At 39.5% G+C, this 19001-nt stretch overlaps 1 protein-coding gene across 1 annotated transcript in view; it reads right to left on the bottom strand.

The window, feature by feature from the left end:
* Positions 1-18748, bottom strand: part of LOC103104521 (mucin-16-like) — a 125382-nt gene extending 106634 nt beyond the window's left edge. Inside the window, exon 1 of the mRNA XM_056820593.1 lies at positions 18612-18748. Coding sequence (XP_056676571.1) covers positions 18612-18654 — 43 coding nt within the window. The 5' untranslated portion in view covers positions 18655-18748. The remainder of the gene's footprint in view (positions 1-18611) is intronic.
* Positions 18749-19001: the final 253 nt, after the last annotated feature.

Below are 19001 nucleotides of genomic sequence, written 5' to 3' on the forward strand. Positions count from 1 at the left end.
AAGGAGAATACCTGACAATTTATGAGGGTGATATCTCTAAACCCAAACCTATTATCCCTAACAAACTGTTAAGGATGGTGCTTTTAACTCTCAATCATTTCTCCATCCCAGAAGGGCTGAATGCTACACCTATGCAGACGCATTTTGAGTGTCATGATACAATGGACACGGTGCAGCAGCCCTGGGTTTTTTGGAGATTGCCAGGAGACAAAGATTACAGAGGTCCGAACAGACTAATAACAATGGGTCGAGGCTATGCTTGTGTTTCCACAGATGATGGAGAAATCTGGACTCCCAGTAAGCACCTCAAACCGTGGAAGGGACCGCTTCCAGATGCAAGGGGAGCAGAGGAACAGGCTCACCAGTCTAGCACCGCACCGGCTGCCCGAGACCAGGACGAGAAGCAGACGAGCATCGCTGCTGTCTCCAGTCAGCTACCTGATGGTCAAGCGCAGGGCACCGGGATCGAAGGCAACACTGGTGAATGCATGCACTCTGAACACTGACATTACATTTACTCTGATGACATTCACTATTTTGACTTTGCTGAACATCTGTCATGCTGAAGTTTACTGGTCCATCGTGCCCAAACCTCCTATTTTGAGAATGTTAACTTGGATGGACAAGCCCCCTCTGGTATATGTTAACAATACAGACTGGCTACCACACCCTATTCTAGCCAAACGTGTTCCTCTAGAGTCTGAAGGGGCTCTGTACAATTATTCAGGATCTACTGTGTATCCTCCATTTTGTATATCTTTTAGAAATTCGTTTATTGGTAATTCTTTCTGTGTACCACGCAGGCATCAAGCGTGGATTGTCAAAAATGCCACTGACAACAGTTATGTAGGGGTTGGCATGGGTGTGATAGGAATGGGAGATGAGTTAGCACATAAGACGTTCCAATCTAAACACCCTGCTAACAAGTACCTGTGTCCAAATCAGATAGGTACGGTACAAAAAGAGTTGCCATGGACAGAGTGTTCTGTCCGAGTTCCCAGAAAGGTTAAGATGCCGGCAACCACAGACTTTAACATTTACAATTGGGCACCCAGGTTACGCTGTGGTCGCTCTGAACAACTGACACGATTAGACAAATACACTGACTATGAGAAATGGCACATGCCATGTCAGAATTTTCAGAAAATTGAGGACTTACTAGAAGTGGATATGGCTGGTTCTAGACTTGCTATTGAGGCAGGTCCAATACAGAACACACAGTGGAAGATAGTGGCTGCCACGCAGCCAATATACAAGTTTAAGGTCAAGGTGAAAAACTCAGGACTTGATCTTGAGTATGAAAGTCACATCAATGTCACTGCATGTGTTTTTGCTCCTTATGTAATGCTAGTGGGTAACAGCCTTCGAATTTTTAAAAATGACCACGGTCTATATGAGATCAACTGCACAAAATGTCGACTACATCAATGCCTTAGTCCTAAAAACCAAGATTCATATGTTGCTATCATGTATCATCCACCTTTAATGTGGGTACCTGTCAACTTGACAGAGACGTGGGCATCTACGCCTACTGTGCACATTGTTCAAAAGGCATTTAACATGGTTATACACAGGTCCAAGAGAATGGTCTTGGAGATTATAGGAGCCGTAGTCTCAGTAATTGCCATGATCACATCACTAACCACGGCAACATTGGCATTAACTTCCTCTATCCAGAACCATGAGTTCATACAGGAAGTGGTGTCTAACTCTTCCAAATGATGGCACACTCAGCAGAGTATTGACTTAGCTTACAGAGATGAGCTGGACAGTTTAAAAGATGCTGTGTTTTGGTTAGGTAAAGAGGTTGAAGCTTTACACACAAGAATTACTTATCCCTGTCATTACAATCAAACGGGTTATTGTATTACTCCGTTGCCATATGATAATGTGTCATATGAATGGCAACTGGTCGTTCAGCACATCAAGGGTGCTTGGGGAAGTCATAACAGCACCTTGGACATTATTAAGTTGCAACAGCAGATCAACAGATTAGACCAAATTGTATATGAGAATGAAGCTGCAAATATAGCTGCAAATTGGGAAGCAACTTTATCTTCCCTAGATCCCCAAAATTGGTTTGGTAGAGCTAACTTAACCAGCATTGGTACTATCATTTTATTCATATTATTGGCTATTGGTTTGATTATACTTTGCAGCAGAAGCTGTAAAAACAGAGCCTACATTCGAGGCATACTGCCAGAATTGGCATGGTCTTATCACACTAGGCAATTGGTGCCTGAAAATGTTGATTTGAACACAACCGTTTTATGAAAGACCAGAGTATCATGATATTTTACATTCCAATCTTTGCTATATACTGAGAATGTGAAGGCATGTTTGCTATGTCACATGTCTGTCCCTCCTGAATTGTTCAGAGAGGATGTTTTTCTTTAAAGGGATCTCTCCCATCACACAATCAAAAAGAAAAGGGAGAGGAATCTTATAGAGATCAGTATTTCTAAGAAATCTTACAGAGATCAGTATTTTGCTCTAAGATCAGTATTTATATTTTAGAGGACACTTTTTAAGGTCACTCTTGATTGATCAACCTTGATTTTTTCTTTTACACTATTAAGGACAGAACTTTGAGTATAAAGAAGGTACTGTTAATGCTCTGATCCAAATTATGAAGGTGCAAAGATTTCTAGAATTACAGTCACCTTACGGTCAGTAAACATGAGAACATGACAGAAATTGTTAATTTTCAGTTGACCATTCTGGAGAGTGATGTCTGATTGCATGCAACGGGAATCATGATGAATCTTTCATTATGGACCAGACAGCCTAAGCCACGGTGGTGCATTTTCCATGTGAAATGGATGCTTGAGGTTGGGGAATGCAGAGACATAGTGCACTGACGCCCTCGGTCACTGGAGGTCCTGGCATCGTCCTTCCAACCAGTTTCTTAGGTGGCAGGCATCTGGCAGTGAGAGCGAATAGATCCCAAAGATCCAGAATCAGTTCGAGAGAAGGAAAGCATTTATCCTTCGGGTCCAGAGGAGGTCAGTTTTGCTAATCATGATGAGATCTGACAGCTTCTCATGGTCCTGACTGGTGAAGAGTGACGTGGTTAACTGAAGCACCTATCTTGTCAGACAGAGAACTTCTACCTCATGAAACCAGGATCAGTGTTATGGAAATTATTTTTCTTTTTGACATTTTTATATCTTATATAATTATTTTGTTAAGCACATAGATAGAAAGAAGGTTCACACTTGATTTTTATATTTGAGTTTTATAATCTGGTTTGATTTTCTCACTTTGAATTGTTATGATTGTGCACCAGTGTGTTTATATTTAGCGTGTGTTGAGTTACATTTTGATATTACTCTATTCATTTGTGTGTCAAACAAAAAGGGGGAGATGTAGCAGCCCAGCCCATAGACATTATGGGGAAACAAGGAATGTGAGTGAGCACATGGCCATTCTGTGCATGGCAATGAATTTTATTGCCAGCATGGCTGAAGTTTAGGCGCGAAACCTTGCTTTCCTTTGCCCCACTCACCTGAGGAGTATAACCCCACCTTCACCTTGTCATAGGTTGTATTATCCAATAGGGATACCCCAGGTAACTCATCCATATGTATTGAGGTATCATATAACTGTTCAATATGTATTGAGCTGGCAAGACTATAAATAAACAAGCTCCAGTAAGCTCCCCCCACTTGATCAGCATCCCCAGGTTTGGCAAGTAGCATCTTCTCCCCTGTCTCTCTCTCTCTTCTCTATCTTTCTCACTAAGGCCTGGTCTTTAGGCCAGGCCTGCCTTACTTCCTCTCTTTCTCCTAATGCTACCTAGCATTATCTACCTCTTGTAGTTTCTGATCTCCTTTCCATCTGAGCTAGCTTTATCCTCTGACCAGTGCGGTGTTAAATTGAGATCATTGGGTGGTTTCAGCCTGAATAATTACACTCAGTGGTCGGAGCTTAGCTGTGGCTCATATAAATAATATTTGTCTACTGACTCGGTTATTCACATCTCTAAAGTCGGCTCGTTCACGCCCTTCGCGGGATAAAAACTTCTACCCTATCTCTATCCTCTCTTTCTCCCCTTGCAGCCTCTCGCAGGCCGAGAGCGGCACCGGGAGAAATTAATAAAATCAAAAGTGATAGAACTATCAAACTAATAAACAAGACTAGAAGCTGGTACTATGAAAAAAATAGACAAATTTGACAAAGTGCTGGTCAATCTAATTTAAAAAAGGATAGAAGAAAGGCAAATTAACAGCATCAAAGATGAAAACGGGGACCTCACCTTCAATGAAGAGGAAATTAAGGCAATCATTAAAAACTACTTTGCCCAACTATATGGCAATAAATAAACCAACCTAGGTGGTATGGATGAATATTTACAAAAATATAAATTGCCTAGACTAACAGAAGAAGAAATAGAATTCTTAAATAATCCCGTATCAGAAAAAGATATATGTTCTACTGGTTCTGCTCCTCTCACTCTGCATCACTTCCTGGAGGTTGTTCCAGTCTCCATGGAATTCCTCCACTTTATTATTCCTTTTTGCACAATAGTATTCCATCACCAACATATACCACAATTTCCTCAGCCATTCCCCAATTGAAGGGAGTCCCCTCATTTCCCAATTTTTTCTACCACAAAGAGAGCAGCTATAAATATTTTTGTACATGTCTTTTCCCTTATCATCTCTTTGGTTTACAAACCCAGCAGTGCTTTGACTGGATCAAAGGGCAGAAAGTCTTTTAGCACCCTTTGGGCATAGTTCCAGATTGCCCTCCAGAATGGTTGGATCAATTCACAACTCCATCAGCAATGAATTAATGTCCTGACTTTGCCACAACCCCTCCAGCATTCATTACTTTCCTTCACTGTCATCTTAGCCAATCTAATAGATGTGAGGTGATACCTCAGAGTTGTTTTGATTTGCATTTCTCTGATTATAAGAGATTTAGAACACTTTTTCATTTGTTTATTAATAGTTTTGATTTCTTTAACTGAAAATTGCCTATTCATGTCCCTTGCCTGTTTATCGATTGGAAAATGGCTTGATTTTTTGTACAATTGGTTTAGCTCTTTATAAATTTGGGTAATTCAACCTTTGTCAGAGGTTTTTGTAATGGAGATTGTTTCCCAATTTATTGCTTCCCTTCATGTGCCAATCAAGCACAAGGTCAAAGAGACCAACCAATCCTGGTGGGATTGATGTAATTTTCAGCCTAGACAAAGAGGACTTGAACGTGTTTGGGGTTTGAGGTTGCGGCTGTTTAACATGTGCTAAAAGCTGGTCTTCCTTGTTCCCCATTCTACCAAGTATCTCATCCTTGGCTCCTATAATCCGGTCCCTTTTCTGTCTTTCATAGTGTGGTAACTTTCTGTAGTCCTGGCTACTGACTGGGTAAATGTATCATTGCTTAGATCATTTTAATTGCGCCCTTATTCAAGGATCTGTTATAGATTTATTTTTCTTTTTACTTGGAATTTTACACATATAAGATACTTTGATAGTCTATATTTTCATACAGTATTTTCTTTTATTTGGATTTTTCTGATATCTTTTTTTAATTTCTCTTGCCAATTGATTCATATACCTCATACCTCAGCCATGCATCCCTAAGTGATCATGTATTTTTCAATCACCCTCTTAAAGGGGGAATGTAAAAAATATGATTATTTAATTTACAAAGTTTAAATTCGTCTTGAGAAAAAGTTTAGGTAAAGGAAGATGCTACCTCTCTGAATCCAGAAACTGAACTATTGGAGAACACACCATGAAGAAGCCTCCAACTTCCGGTTAAGATGGCGGCTTAGAGAAAGCTAAAGTTCAGATCTCCGGAAAACCCTTCCCAACCGATCTCAAACTATAAGCTCCTAAGGCGCCGAAATTCAAAACGATTAACAGCATAGACCCTGGGAACCCTCCTGGACCTGGACCCGGATCAAAAGGTACAGCCCCCCTCAAAAGCCAGAACCCGAGATCACTCGGACCTAAGGGGTAGGAGCACAGAGTCCAAGGCTCCCGGAAGCCGCAGCCCTGCTGGGCTCAGGGAGCAGGGTCCTCGGAACAACAACCCTCAGGGCCTTCTATCCGAGTCCCAGTGAAAGTCACTGCCCTCAGAGCTCCCCACCGCAGAGAGCAGTCTTGTCTGAAACAACAGCAACCCTCAGGGCGGGCAAGACAGCCTCACGGGCTGGATCCTGCTATCCAAGTCTCAGTGAAAGTCACTGCCCTCGGAGCTCCCGCTGCAGAGAGCAGGCTTGTCTGAAACAATAGCAACCCTCAGGGTGGGCAAGACAGCCTCACGGGCTGGATCCTGCTATCCAAGTCTCAGCGAAAGTCCCTGCCCTCGGAGCTCTGGGAAGCCGAAGCCAATCCTCCCCAAGGCCGACAAAACAGCCTCACGGCCAGCTATTCTGAAGGCAACTTCCGGAAAGCAACCCGACCCAGAGAGCCGGGGGAGAGTGTGGCCTCCTGGTCCGACCCTTCCACTCCAGTTCCAGTGAGGCATACTCAATTTAACCCAGGGAAACCTCATAGAACCGACAATCTGCCCAGGACTAAAGCCTCTGAACACCAGACAGAGATAAGAAAAGCTAATCCTCCACATTCAGAGATGGCAAACTCCACAGAAGCACAGAAGCCCCAAAATACCAAGAAAAATAAGAAGAAAGGGGCGACTTTGGACACATTCTATGGAGCCAAAATACAAAATACAGAGCAGATAGAAGAAGACCTACAAGAAAATGCTCCAAAATCTTCCAAAGGAAATGGAAACTCTCCACAAACCCATGAAGAATTTGAATCAGAAATGACCAAAAAGATGGAAACCTTCTGGGAGGAAAAGTGGGAAATAATGCAAAAGAAATTCACGCATCTACAAAACCAGTTTGACCAAACTGTAAAAGAAAACCAGGCTTTAAAGCAAGAACTAATAAAGCAAAGCCAAAACACCAAGAAATTAGAAGAGAACATAAAATATCTCACCGACAAGGTGATAGATCTGGAAAATAGAGGGAGAAGAGATAATTTAAGAATAATTGGACTACCAGAAAAGCCAGAAATAAACACCAAACTCGATATGGTGATACAAGATATAATCAAAGAAAATTGCCCAGAGATTCTAGAACAAGGGGGCAATACAGCCACTGACAGAGCTCACAGAACACCTTCTACACTAAACCCCCAAAAGACAACTCCCAGGAATGTATTTGCCAAATTCCAAAGCTATCAAACAAAAGAAAAAATCCTACAGGAAGCCAGAAAAAGACAATTTAGATATAAAGGAATGCCAATCAGGGTCACACAAGACCTTGCAAGTTCTACTCTGAATGATCGTAAGGCATGGAACATGATCTTCAGAAAGGCAAGAGAGCTGGGTCTCCAACCAAGAATCAGCTACCCAGCAAAACTGACTATATACTTCCAAGGGAAAGTATGGGCATTCAACAAAATAGAAGATATCCAACTTTTTGCAAAGAAAAGACCAGAGCTCTGTGGAAAGTTAGATATCAAAAATCAAAGAGCAAGGAATACCTGAAAAGGTAAATATTAAGGAAAGGGGGAAAATGTTATCTTCTTCTTTTACTCAAACACTCTTCTATAAGGACTACATTTATATCAATCTATGTATACCAACATGTGGGGAAAATGTAATATATAAATAGGGGGTAAAGAAAGACCAAATAGAATAATCATTCTCACACAAAGATTCACATGGGAAGGGGAGAGGAAGAAAACTCCTATAAGAAGGAGAGGAAGAGGGGGGGGGTACTTAAACCTCAATCTCAGGGAAATCAACTCTGAGAGGGAAAAACATCCAGATCCATTGGGATCTTGAATTCTATCTTACCCAACAAGGGTAGGGAGAAGGGAAAACCAAAGGGGGGAGGGAGGGAGGGAGAACAAAAAGGGAGGGAAAGAAAGGGGGAGGGGGGAAAAGGGAGGGACTAAAATGGGAAACATCAAGGGAGGGGACAAGGGGGACTGATTCAAAGTAAATCACTGGACTAAAAGGTAGAGCCAAAGAAGAAAAGGTTAGAATTAGGGAAAGCTATCAAAATGCCAGGGAGTCCACAAATGACAATCATAATTTTGAATGTGAATGGGATGAACTCACCCATAAAACGTTGACGAATAGCAGAATGGATTAGAATCCAAAACCCTACCATATGTTGTCTTCAAGAAACACACATGAGGCGGGTTGACACCCACAAGGTCAGAATTAAAGGAAGGAGTAAGACCTTCTGGGCCTCAACTGATAGAAAGAAGGCAGGAGTGGTAATCATGATATCTGATAAAGCCAATGCAAAAATAGACCTGATCAAAAGGGATAGGGAAGGTAATTATATTTTGTTAAAAGGGACTCTAGACAATGAGGAAATATCATTAATCAACATGTATGCACCAAATAATATAGCACCCAAATTTCTAATGGAGAAACTAGGAGAATTGAAGGAAGAAATAGACAATAAAACCATACTAGTGGGAGACTTAAACCAACCATTATCAAATTTAGATAAATCAAATCAAAAAATAAATAAGAAAGAGGTAAAAGAAGTGAATGAAATCTTAGAAAAATTAGAATTAGTTGAGATATGGAGAAAAATAAATAGGGATAAAAAGGAATACACCTTCTTCTCAGCACCACATGGCACATTCACAAAAATTGACCATACATTAGGTCACAGAAACAAAGCACACAAATGCAGAAAAGCAGAAATAATGAATGCAGCCTTCTCAGATCACAAGGCAATAAAAATAATGATTAGTAATGGTACATGGAAAACCAAATCTAAAACCAATTGGAAATTAAACAATATGATACTCCAAAACCGTTTAGTTAAAGAAGAAATCATAGAAACAATAATTTCATCGAGGAAAATGACAATGGCGAAACATCCTTTCAAACCTTTTGGGATGCAGCCAAAGCGGTAATCAGAGGTAAATTCATATCCCTGAATGCTTATATTAACAAACAAGGGAGAGCAGAGATCAATCAATTGGAAATGCAAATGAAAAAAACTCGAAAGCAATCAAATTAAAACCCCCCAGCAGAAAACCAAACTAGAAATCCTAAAAATTAAGGGAGAAATTAATAAAATCGAAAGTGATAGAACTATTGATTTAATAAATAAGACAAGAAGCTGGTACTTTAAAAAAACAAACAAAATAGACAAAGTACTGGTCAATCTAATTAAAAAAAGGAAGAATAGCAAATTCACAGCATTAAAGATGAAAAGGGGGACAGCACCGCCGATGAAGATGAAATGAAGGCAATCATTAGAAATTACTTTGCCCAATTATATGGCAATAAATACACCAATTTAGGAGAAATGGATGAATATATACAAAAATACAAACTGCCTAGACTAACAGAAGAGGAAATAGAATTCCTAAATAATCCCATATCAGAAATTGAAATCCAACAAGCCATCAAAGAACTTCCTAAGAAAAAATCCCCAGGGCCTGATGGATTCACCTGTGAATTCTATCAAACATTCAGAGAACAGTTAATCCCAATACTATACAAACTATTTGACATAATAAGCACAGAGGGAGTTCTACCAAACTCCTTTTACGACACAAACATGGTACTGAATCCAAAACCAGGCAGGTCAAAAACAGAGAGAGAAAACTATAGGCCAATCACCCTAATGAATATAGATGCAAAAATCTTAAATAGGATACTAGCAAAAAGAGTCCAGCAAGTGATCAGAAGGATCATTCACCATGATCAAGTAGGATTCATACCAGGGATGCAGGGCTGGTTCAACATTAGGAAAACCATCCACATAATTGACCACATCAACAAGCAAACTAGCAAGAACCACATGATTATCTCAATAGATGCAGAAAAAGCCTTTGATAAAATACAACACCCATTCCTATTAAAAACACTAGAAAGCATAGGAATAGAAGGGTCATTCCTAAAAATAACAAACAGTATATATCTAAAACCAACAGCTAATATCATCTGCAATGGGGATAAACTAGATGCATTCCCAATAAGATCAGGAGTGAAACAAGGATGCCCATTATCACCTCTACTATTTGACATTGTACTAGAAACACTAGCAGTAGCAATTAGAGAAGATAAAGGAATTGAAGGCATCAAAATAGGCAAGGAGGCGACCAAGTTATCACTCTTTGCGGATGACATGATGGTCTACTTAAAGAATCCTAGAGATTCAACCAAAAAGCTAATTGAAATAATCAACAACTTTAGCAAAGTTGCAGGATACAAAATAAACCCACACAAATCATCAGCTTTTCTATATATCTCCAACACAGCTCAGCAGCAAGAACTAGAAAGAGAAATCCCATTCAAAATCACCTTAGACAAAATAAAATACCTAGAAATCTACCTCCCAAGACAAACACAGGAACTATATGAACACAACTACAAAACACTCACCACACAACTAAAACTAGACTTGAGCAAATGGAAAAACATTAACTGCTCATGAATAGGACAAGCCAATATAATAAAAATGACCATCCTACCCAAACTTATTTATCTATTTAGTGCCATACCCATTGAACTACCAAAATACTTCTTCACTGATTTAGAAAAAAACATAACAAAGTTCATTTGGAAGAACCAAAGATCAAGGATATCCAAGGAAATAATGAAAAAAAAAAACACATATGATGTGGGCCTTGCAGTCCCTGACCTAAAACTATATTACAAAGCAGCAGTCATCAAAACAATTTGGTACTGGCTAAGAAACAGAAAGATTAGTGGAATAGACTGGGGGAAAGTGACCTCAGCAAGACAGTATACGATAAACCCAAAGATCCCAGCTTTTGGGACAAAAATCCACTATTCGATAAAAACTGCTGGGAAAATTCGAAGACAGTGTGGGAGAGACTAGGAATAGATCAACACCTCACATCCTACACCAAGATAAATTCAGAATGGGTGAGTGACTTAAACATAAAGAAGGAAACCATAAGTAAATTGGGTAAACACAGAATAGTATACATGTCAGACCTTTGGGAGGGGAAAGGCTTTAAAACCAAGCAAGACATAGAAAGAATCACAAAATGTAAAATAAATAATTTTGACTACATCAAACTAAAAAGCTTTTGTACAAACAAAACCAATGTAACTAAAATCAGAAGGGAAACAACAAATTGGGGAAAAATCTTCATAGAAACCTCTGACAAAGGTTTAATTACTCATATTTATAATGAGCTAAATCAATTGTACAAAAAATCAAGCCATTCTCCAATTGATAAATGGGCAAGGGAAATGGATAGGCAGTTCTCAGATAAAGAAATCAAAACTATTAACAAGCACATGAAGAAGTGTTCTACATCTCTTATAATCAGAGAGATGCAAATCAAAACAACTCTGAGGTATCACCTCACACCTAGCAGATTGGCTAACATAACAGCAAAGGAAAGTAATGAATGCTGGAGGGGGTGTGGCAAAATAGGGACATTAATTCATTGCTGGTGGAGTTGTGAACTGATCCAACCATTCTGGAGGGCAATTTGGAACTATGCCCAAAGGGCGACAAAAGAATATCTACTCTTTGACCCAGCCATAGCACTGCTGGGTCTGTACCCCAAAGAGATAATGGACAAAAACACTTGTACAAAAATATTCATAGCTGCTCTCTTTGTGGTCGCCAAAAACTGGAAGATTAGTGTGAGATGAATATCTCATACCTATACCAGGATAATTTCCATAAAGAAGGAAATTATAAGTAAATTAGGTGAACACAGAATAGTATATCTGTTAGATCTGTGGGAAATTGAATTTAAGACCAAACAAAAGATAGAGAACATGGCAAAATATAGAATGAATAATCTTGATTACTTTAAATTTAAAAGATTTTGTACAAATAAAATCAATCCAACCAAAATTGGAAGGGAAGCTATAAATTTGGGGGAAATTTTACAACAAAATTCTCTGACAAAGGCCTAATTTCTTAACGTTATGAGGAGCTAAGTCAATTGTAAAAAAAGAAAAAAAAACAAGTCATTCCCCAATTGACAAATGGTCAAGTGACACAGATAGATTTAAGATAAAAAAAAAAGTCAAAACTATCAATAAATACATGGAATAGTGTTTAAAATCCCACATAATTAGAGAAATGCAAATCAAAAATGAGGTACCACATCATACCTAACAGATTGGCAAATATAACAGTAAAGGAAAATAATAAATGTTGGAGGGGATGTGGCAAAATTGGGAAATTAATGCACTACTGGTAGAGTTGTGAATTGATCAAATCATTCTAGAAGACAATTTGGAACTATGCCCAAAGAGCTTCAAAAAAATGCATACCCTGTGATCCAGCAATACCACTACTAGAATCGTACCCTAAAGAGATAATAATGAAAAATATTTGTGCAAAAGTATTCATAGTTGTGCTCTTTGTGGTGGCAAATAATTGTAAAATGGGGGGGGGGGTAACGTGACCTTCAATTGGGGAATCGCTGAACAAATTGTGGTTTATGATGGTGATAGAATACTACACTGGACTGTAAGGAATGATAAACCAAAGGAATTCTATATCAAAGAAGAACTCCAGGAACTGTAGAAGAACTCCAGGAACTGATGCAGAGTGAAGTGAACAGAACCAAAAGAACATTATACACAGAAAATGAAACATTGTGAAACAATCCAATATAATGGACTTTGCTATTACAAGACAATCCCAATTCCCCTCTACATCGAGAGAAAGAACTGTGGGAGTAGAAACCCAGAAGAAAAACAAATGACAATCATTTGTTTATATAGATATACAATTGGAGGTTTGTATTTTAAAAGAGTATTCTATTCCAAAAATGAATAATATGGAAGTGGTATCAGTGATAACATCTATATAACCCAGTGGAAGTGCTTATTAGATTTGGGATGGGGGAAGGAAGAGGGGAAGGAAAGAAAATGAAATACGTAAACAGAGAAATATTTTTAAAATAAAATTAATATGAAAAATTGAAAAAAATTTTCTACTTATAACTAAAAATGATTTTTATAAATTAAAGTTTATGGCAGGAACTAGGTATTGACCAATATCTTATACCCTATAGCAAGATAAGATCAAAATGAGTATGTGATTTATATATAATGAGTGATACCATAACTAAATTTGGGGAACATAGAATAGTTTATCTTCCAGATCTATGAAGAAGGGAAGAATTTAAGACTGTAAGAGTAATGTGCAAAGAGGATGAGAAATGGAATGTTGAAGAGGACATGATTGATGGGTAAAGACTGTTGGAAGCAGAGTAACATGGCTGTAGAACAGGGATGGGGAAGAATGCCAGTGAAAAAAGGTGGGTTTTGAGACTTGATCTTGAGGTGAGAAGAGGTTTTCTTGCCTTGCTGGTGATCAGCCAACAGCCAGCTAAAAGATATCCAGGAGTATCATCTTTGGGACTTCTCAAGAAGAAATTTATACCTGCCTGACAGCGGAAGAGAGATTCAGATCCCATTGGACCTGTAGAGGCCTCAGACTCAACAGTACCCCACAGTCTAATAGCACCTGCCTTATCTTGCCTTCATCCCAAGATGAAGTTTATCTTAAGGAGACACTGGGAAGGGGAGGTGAATTTCTGGTTTGCCCAAGGTATCCAGAAAGAAGGAACACTTAGGCTTTAGATATAGGGACACCACTAATCTCCACCTGAACTGCCCACTTCCAGATATCTTGTATTTATTAAACCAATTTAAGCCACAGTCAAATTGGAAGAAAGGGATTTATTCAAGGATCTTTGAGGAAGCTAATTCACAGAGGTTAGTGAACAGCCATTGCAAAAAAAAAAATTCTGATCAGGACTACCCACTGAGTCATGAATTGAGGAGAGGCTTACAATTCTAAAAGACTGTGTTTATTAATTCTGGGGTAACCCTCTTATCACTCAATATGGGAAACCTTCCCCTAACTTACTTATACCATGTGAGATTTAAAATAAGTTGTAGCCTTAAACTGTGGCATTTAAAATGTGGAGAGACAAGGAAAAACATTATGACTGCTCAAAATATGTTTTCCTACAGTGTCCTGTTTTAAATCAACTATAAGGTGGTCACCAGGGAATATATTCCCAATTATTCAAATACCCGAGTCAACTGGGTTTACAGAGATTTTAATTAATAATACAATGAGTAATCAAAGAAAGAGAGAAAAAGGAAATAAGTATGAAGGGCCTTAAGCCAACATGGCCTAGACCTGAGTCTTGAGAGAGAAAGATCAGTCAGTCAGTCCTTTAACACTCACCACAAGGTCTGTCTAAGCAAGGATTCTAGTGACACCAGGCCAGCTCCATCTCAGCTGACTTCACCAGAAAGAATTCCAAAGGGCCTCTCTCCAGAGCCTCCAGAGGGACAGAGTCCCCTCAGAGGAGCTCCAGCCAGATCTCCTTAGAGATGGTCCTCCAAGAGCTTCCCTTCTCCAGAGCCTCTCTCAAGAGATTCTTCCCAAGCGATCCTCATCAGAGATCCTCCAAAAGGATTTCTCCAAAATGATATATCCTCAAGAGATTCTGCTTTTTCTTATATAGGGGTTTTTCTCCCATGTCACCTCCCCTAAGTCCCTACATCTACCAATCACTGTAGATGCTTTCCAAAGGACTGCCCATCTAAATTCCTGCTAAGTTGACCAATCTCCTCAGTAAGTCTGAATCAGAAAAAAATGCTGCTGTGTCGACTAATCTCCTCAGTAAGTCTGAACCAGAGAAAACACAGCTGAGTCAACTAATCTCATCAAGAGAAAACTTGCCCAACCCTTTTAGGTACCTAGCATCCCATTGTATCAATTCTAAAAACAGGCCTGGCTCAAAGAACTCCTTGCATTATTATAAGCATGGGTCCAAGTACTTTCATTGTTTAGCAAGGAGTTTTCTCTCCTAAAGCAGTCTTAAGTATGGGTAGAATAGGGGTCCTCCCATAGCAAGGAGTTTTCTCCCCTAAAGCAGCCTTAAGTACGGTTGGAGTAGAAGTCCTCCCATTTCTGATCCTGGCGAGTTCTCACGTCAAAATGGAGAATGTTTCTCAGTAGGGAATTTGTTCCAATTAAGAATTCCCTGATGGGGAAATTTTTAACATTCACAAGTCTGAGAGATTTCAAGATTTACAACCAGCACATCACCCAGGGTCACCATTTCCAAGAGATATTCCTCAGCTATCATAGACCAGGAGAAGAGAGTGAGAGAGTACAACAAGAGCCATTCCACCTTGACTACTACCTTTCCTCACTCATCTCTCTTTAACAGCTCTCTTCAGATCAATAATTACTAGGCAAACAATAACCATGACAAGTGTAACAATCCACACCTGTGTATACACAAGGGAAATAATTAATCTGTAAGGATTGTCTTAGGAAAGAGCATGCTCAGACCTGCCCATGGCAAGAAAGGCATTGACCTTTGATCCCAGCATTCCTAAGGTTTAGGCACAAACTCAGGATTCTTTGTGCTCACCTGACTGAGACAATCCATGCCTCTGCCTTGTGGTAATTTACAACTGAACCAATGGCAATCCACTGTGTCTTCATTAATATGTATTAAGTCCCTTTGCATCACAATGGTAATAAATACAAGCATCTGACAGAGAAACAGCCCTTATTATCTTCTTCACCTGTCCCTCTCCTTCCTGGAGCTTAGCCTCTGGCTAAGAACAGCTTTCTCATGGAATTTCCTCTATCTCTGTGAAACACCTTTCCTTCTTAATCTCCTATCCTCTAGCCAGAGTGGTCCCTACTTAGAGCATGGGCTCTAAGGGATCAGTGGCTTTTCTCTCAGCTGATCTCAATACTCATTCCTAATTCCCGTGTTGTTGATTTAAGGTTATCTAACTGCCTCATGTCCTTTGAAGTTAGGTAGCTGGAGCTTGATCTGTGCAGCTTGCTCATTGGTAATATTGTATTGGTGTCTGCCTCCATTCTTATCCATCCCCTGGGCTTCAGCCCTTCCCCCAAGGGTCAATCTTCTATCTTTCCTTTCTTGTAAGGGCTGCTGGACAGCACCTTACAACAAGAAGAAACAAGAAACAGAAACTATTATAAGATATAACATGAATAATTTTGAATGGAATTTAAAGGGGAGATGCTTTGATCTGCATTTGATCAACTGTGAAAGTTGTAGCTACTCTCAGAAAGAGAGCAATCTGGGACAGCTCTGAAGGACTTTTGACCAAGAATGTTTTACACCTCTAGAGAAAGAAATGTGGGAGTCAGTTGCAGATCAAAGCATATTCCCTTTCACATTATTTTATGTACAGTTTATGTGGCTCTGGTTTTATATGAGTGTTCTCTTATAAAAATGACGAATATGGAATTATGTTTTACATGATAATACATGTATAATCCATTTCAAATTACTTACCATCTCTCCAAGAGGGGGACAGAAGGGAAGGGGGGAGAAAATTTGGACCTAATAATTTCAGAAAACATATATTGAAAATGGTTACTAGGTTTAATTAGGAAAATATCATATCTTTAAATTAAATTATTTTAAAGTTAATTTTTAAAAGATGAAAAGCATCATAGACTATTAAGCAACATGCCAATCAGATATGGCTTGATTTCTCATCAGCAATGCTGAATGACATACAGCTTCTCTAATAACATAGGTGATTTTCTAGTGGAAATAGGTGTCTGAACAAGGATTATTAAACAAGAGCAATATAAATTAAGAGGGGAATATCAGTCACAATTTAATAAAAGGATGCTTTAGGGATTTTATGGTACATGGGACACACTTCCCCTTCCTTGAAGTTTCTTATCCAGGAAATGGCTTGATGGTCTCCCTCCAATCTTCACCTAAGATTATCTAAAGCAGTGGTTCTCAACCTTTCTAATGCCATGACTCCGTAATACAATTCCTCATGTTGCAGTCATCCAAAAATTATTTTGGTGGCTACTTCAAAACTATAATTTTGCTACAGTTATGATTCAGAATGCAAATACCTGATATGCATTATGTATTCTCATTGCTACATATTGAGAGGTTGAGAACTGCTGATCTAGAGACACTTGTCTCCTCATCTTCATCTCCATCATATCTAGAACTCCAAACATGACCTTGTCCACCAGGCTGATGGGCTGCCAGGAGCCATGTGGAGACAATAACATCAGAGAGGTCCAGTTTTTCAGTTCTGACCTCTGACCAATTCTAGGATCTCCTGGCTACAGAAGCTCGTGGAAACACTCAGAGGCCATACTAGAGTAGGACCAGTTCACAGGAATCACAGAGCTAATGTGTAGGAATCAATCCATAAACTCGTGACCAAGAAGCATCCCTGGTTGAAGAACAATGTCTCAGAAAGGACAAAAGTTAGAGGTAAATGACTGGATTCAGCATTTAATGGGTGGGCCAAGTGCAATCAATCACCAAAGGTCCAAGTGAATTATTAAGCTAAGATTAGGGAGGTGGTCATGAAATCATGCCTCAAAGGGAAGGTCCTAGAACCATTCTTTTCCTCTTGGCAAGTCAAGGCTGATAGAAATAAAGTGTTCTGCCCATATCTGCATCATCCACCTTCCCCAAGTTCACTGCTAAAGAGCAGAGCCTTTGGATCTGTCTCCATTCCTGACTCTTGACACCGGAAACTCTGTGGCTCGGACCATAAAAGTAATTAGGTGGCATAGTGGAGATAGTGCTTAGCCTGGAGTCAGGAAGACCTGAGTTCAAATTTGACCTAAGAACTCATTAGCTGTATGACCCTGGGAAAATCAAGCAGTCATTGCTTGCCTCTGTTTTTCTCATCTGAAAAATGGGGCTAACTATAAAACCCAACACTTAGGGTTGTTATGTGAATCAAATGAGATACTATTTCTATAAAAATAGTCACAGTGCCTGGCACATAGTAGGCATTACATAATTGCTCATTCCATTCCCCTTCACTTCTCCATAGGCAAGTTCAGTTGGTAGGTGTATAAGATACATTTTGAAGACAAATTTTTTTAATAAACTGAATCTCACAAATCTACTCATAAATTAGATCAAAGCAATCAATTAGTTGCCATCGACTAAGTGTTTATTATGTGTTCAGCCCTATCCTAAATACTGGAGATGTAAATAAAAATTTAAAAACATATCTCTACCCTTGGAGAGTTCATAGAAGGAACCTTCCCCAAAGTGGAAGCCATTCAATGTGAGGTGTCAGGGCTGACTTTTCCTGTTGACCTTGAATTACAGCATAATAGAGTCCTGGGTTCAAATCTCACCTCTGATGCTTTCTACTTTTGTGTCATGAGGCATGTCACTTAACTTCTCTGCACCTCACTTTTCCCATATGTAAAATGATGGGGTCCAGCTAGATGGCTATTGAGGGTCCCTTCCAGGCATATCCGGTCACCCTGAGATAATTACTTTACTTCTCCAGGCCTCAGTATCCACATCAGTAAAATGAGAGGCTATCCATAATACCTGATACTTCAAAGTTTCCTTCCAACTTTATACCTATGGTTGATTATATAAAAGACCTTAGCAGTGGGAACCTCACTCCTACCTCTAAAACTCCTCTTCTCCAGGCTGTACAAAGAAAGCAATCAGAGGTTCAGAAGAGTTCTTGAGGATTGATCTCTAAAATAATTTCATGTTTCCTCTGTAAGACTGGGAAACAAGGCCCTAAAAAGGATAAACCTACAACACAAAGACAGAGAGGAGGTACCTACTTACCTGTGGGAATAACAGTAGACACAGGGGTCAGGGGGCTCCTCATCAGTGCTCCTGTGCTTCCTGGTCCTTCATGGCCTTGGGCATGTGTGACTGGCACCACACCAGCATCACCTCCTACAGGAAGAGAGAAGGGGAGACCAGAGCTCAGTCAAGTCATTATTAGAGGACTCCCAAAGGAAAGTACATTGTTGCTACTATCTGCTGAGACCAAAAATACATGGCTTCTCTGACTTTTCTCCACAGGATGAATAACCAAGTTTCCCCCTTCAAAGCACGGACTCACTGATGGACAACCTCCATATATGTTTGATTTAGTGGAATCAGAATCCATCAATAAGAAGAGGAGAATCACTTTAGCACAGGGATTGTGAAACTATCCTTGCATGGAGT

This window comes from Monodelphis domestica, chromosome 3, assembly GCF_027887165.1.
Source record: "Monodelphis domestica isolate mMonDom1 chromosome 3, mMonDom1.pri, whole genome shotgun sequence".
Classification (NCBI taxonomy): Eukaryota; Metazoa; Chordata; class Mammalia; order Didelphimorphia; family Didelphidae; genus Monodelphis; species Monodelphis domestica.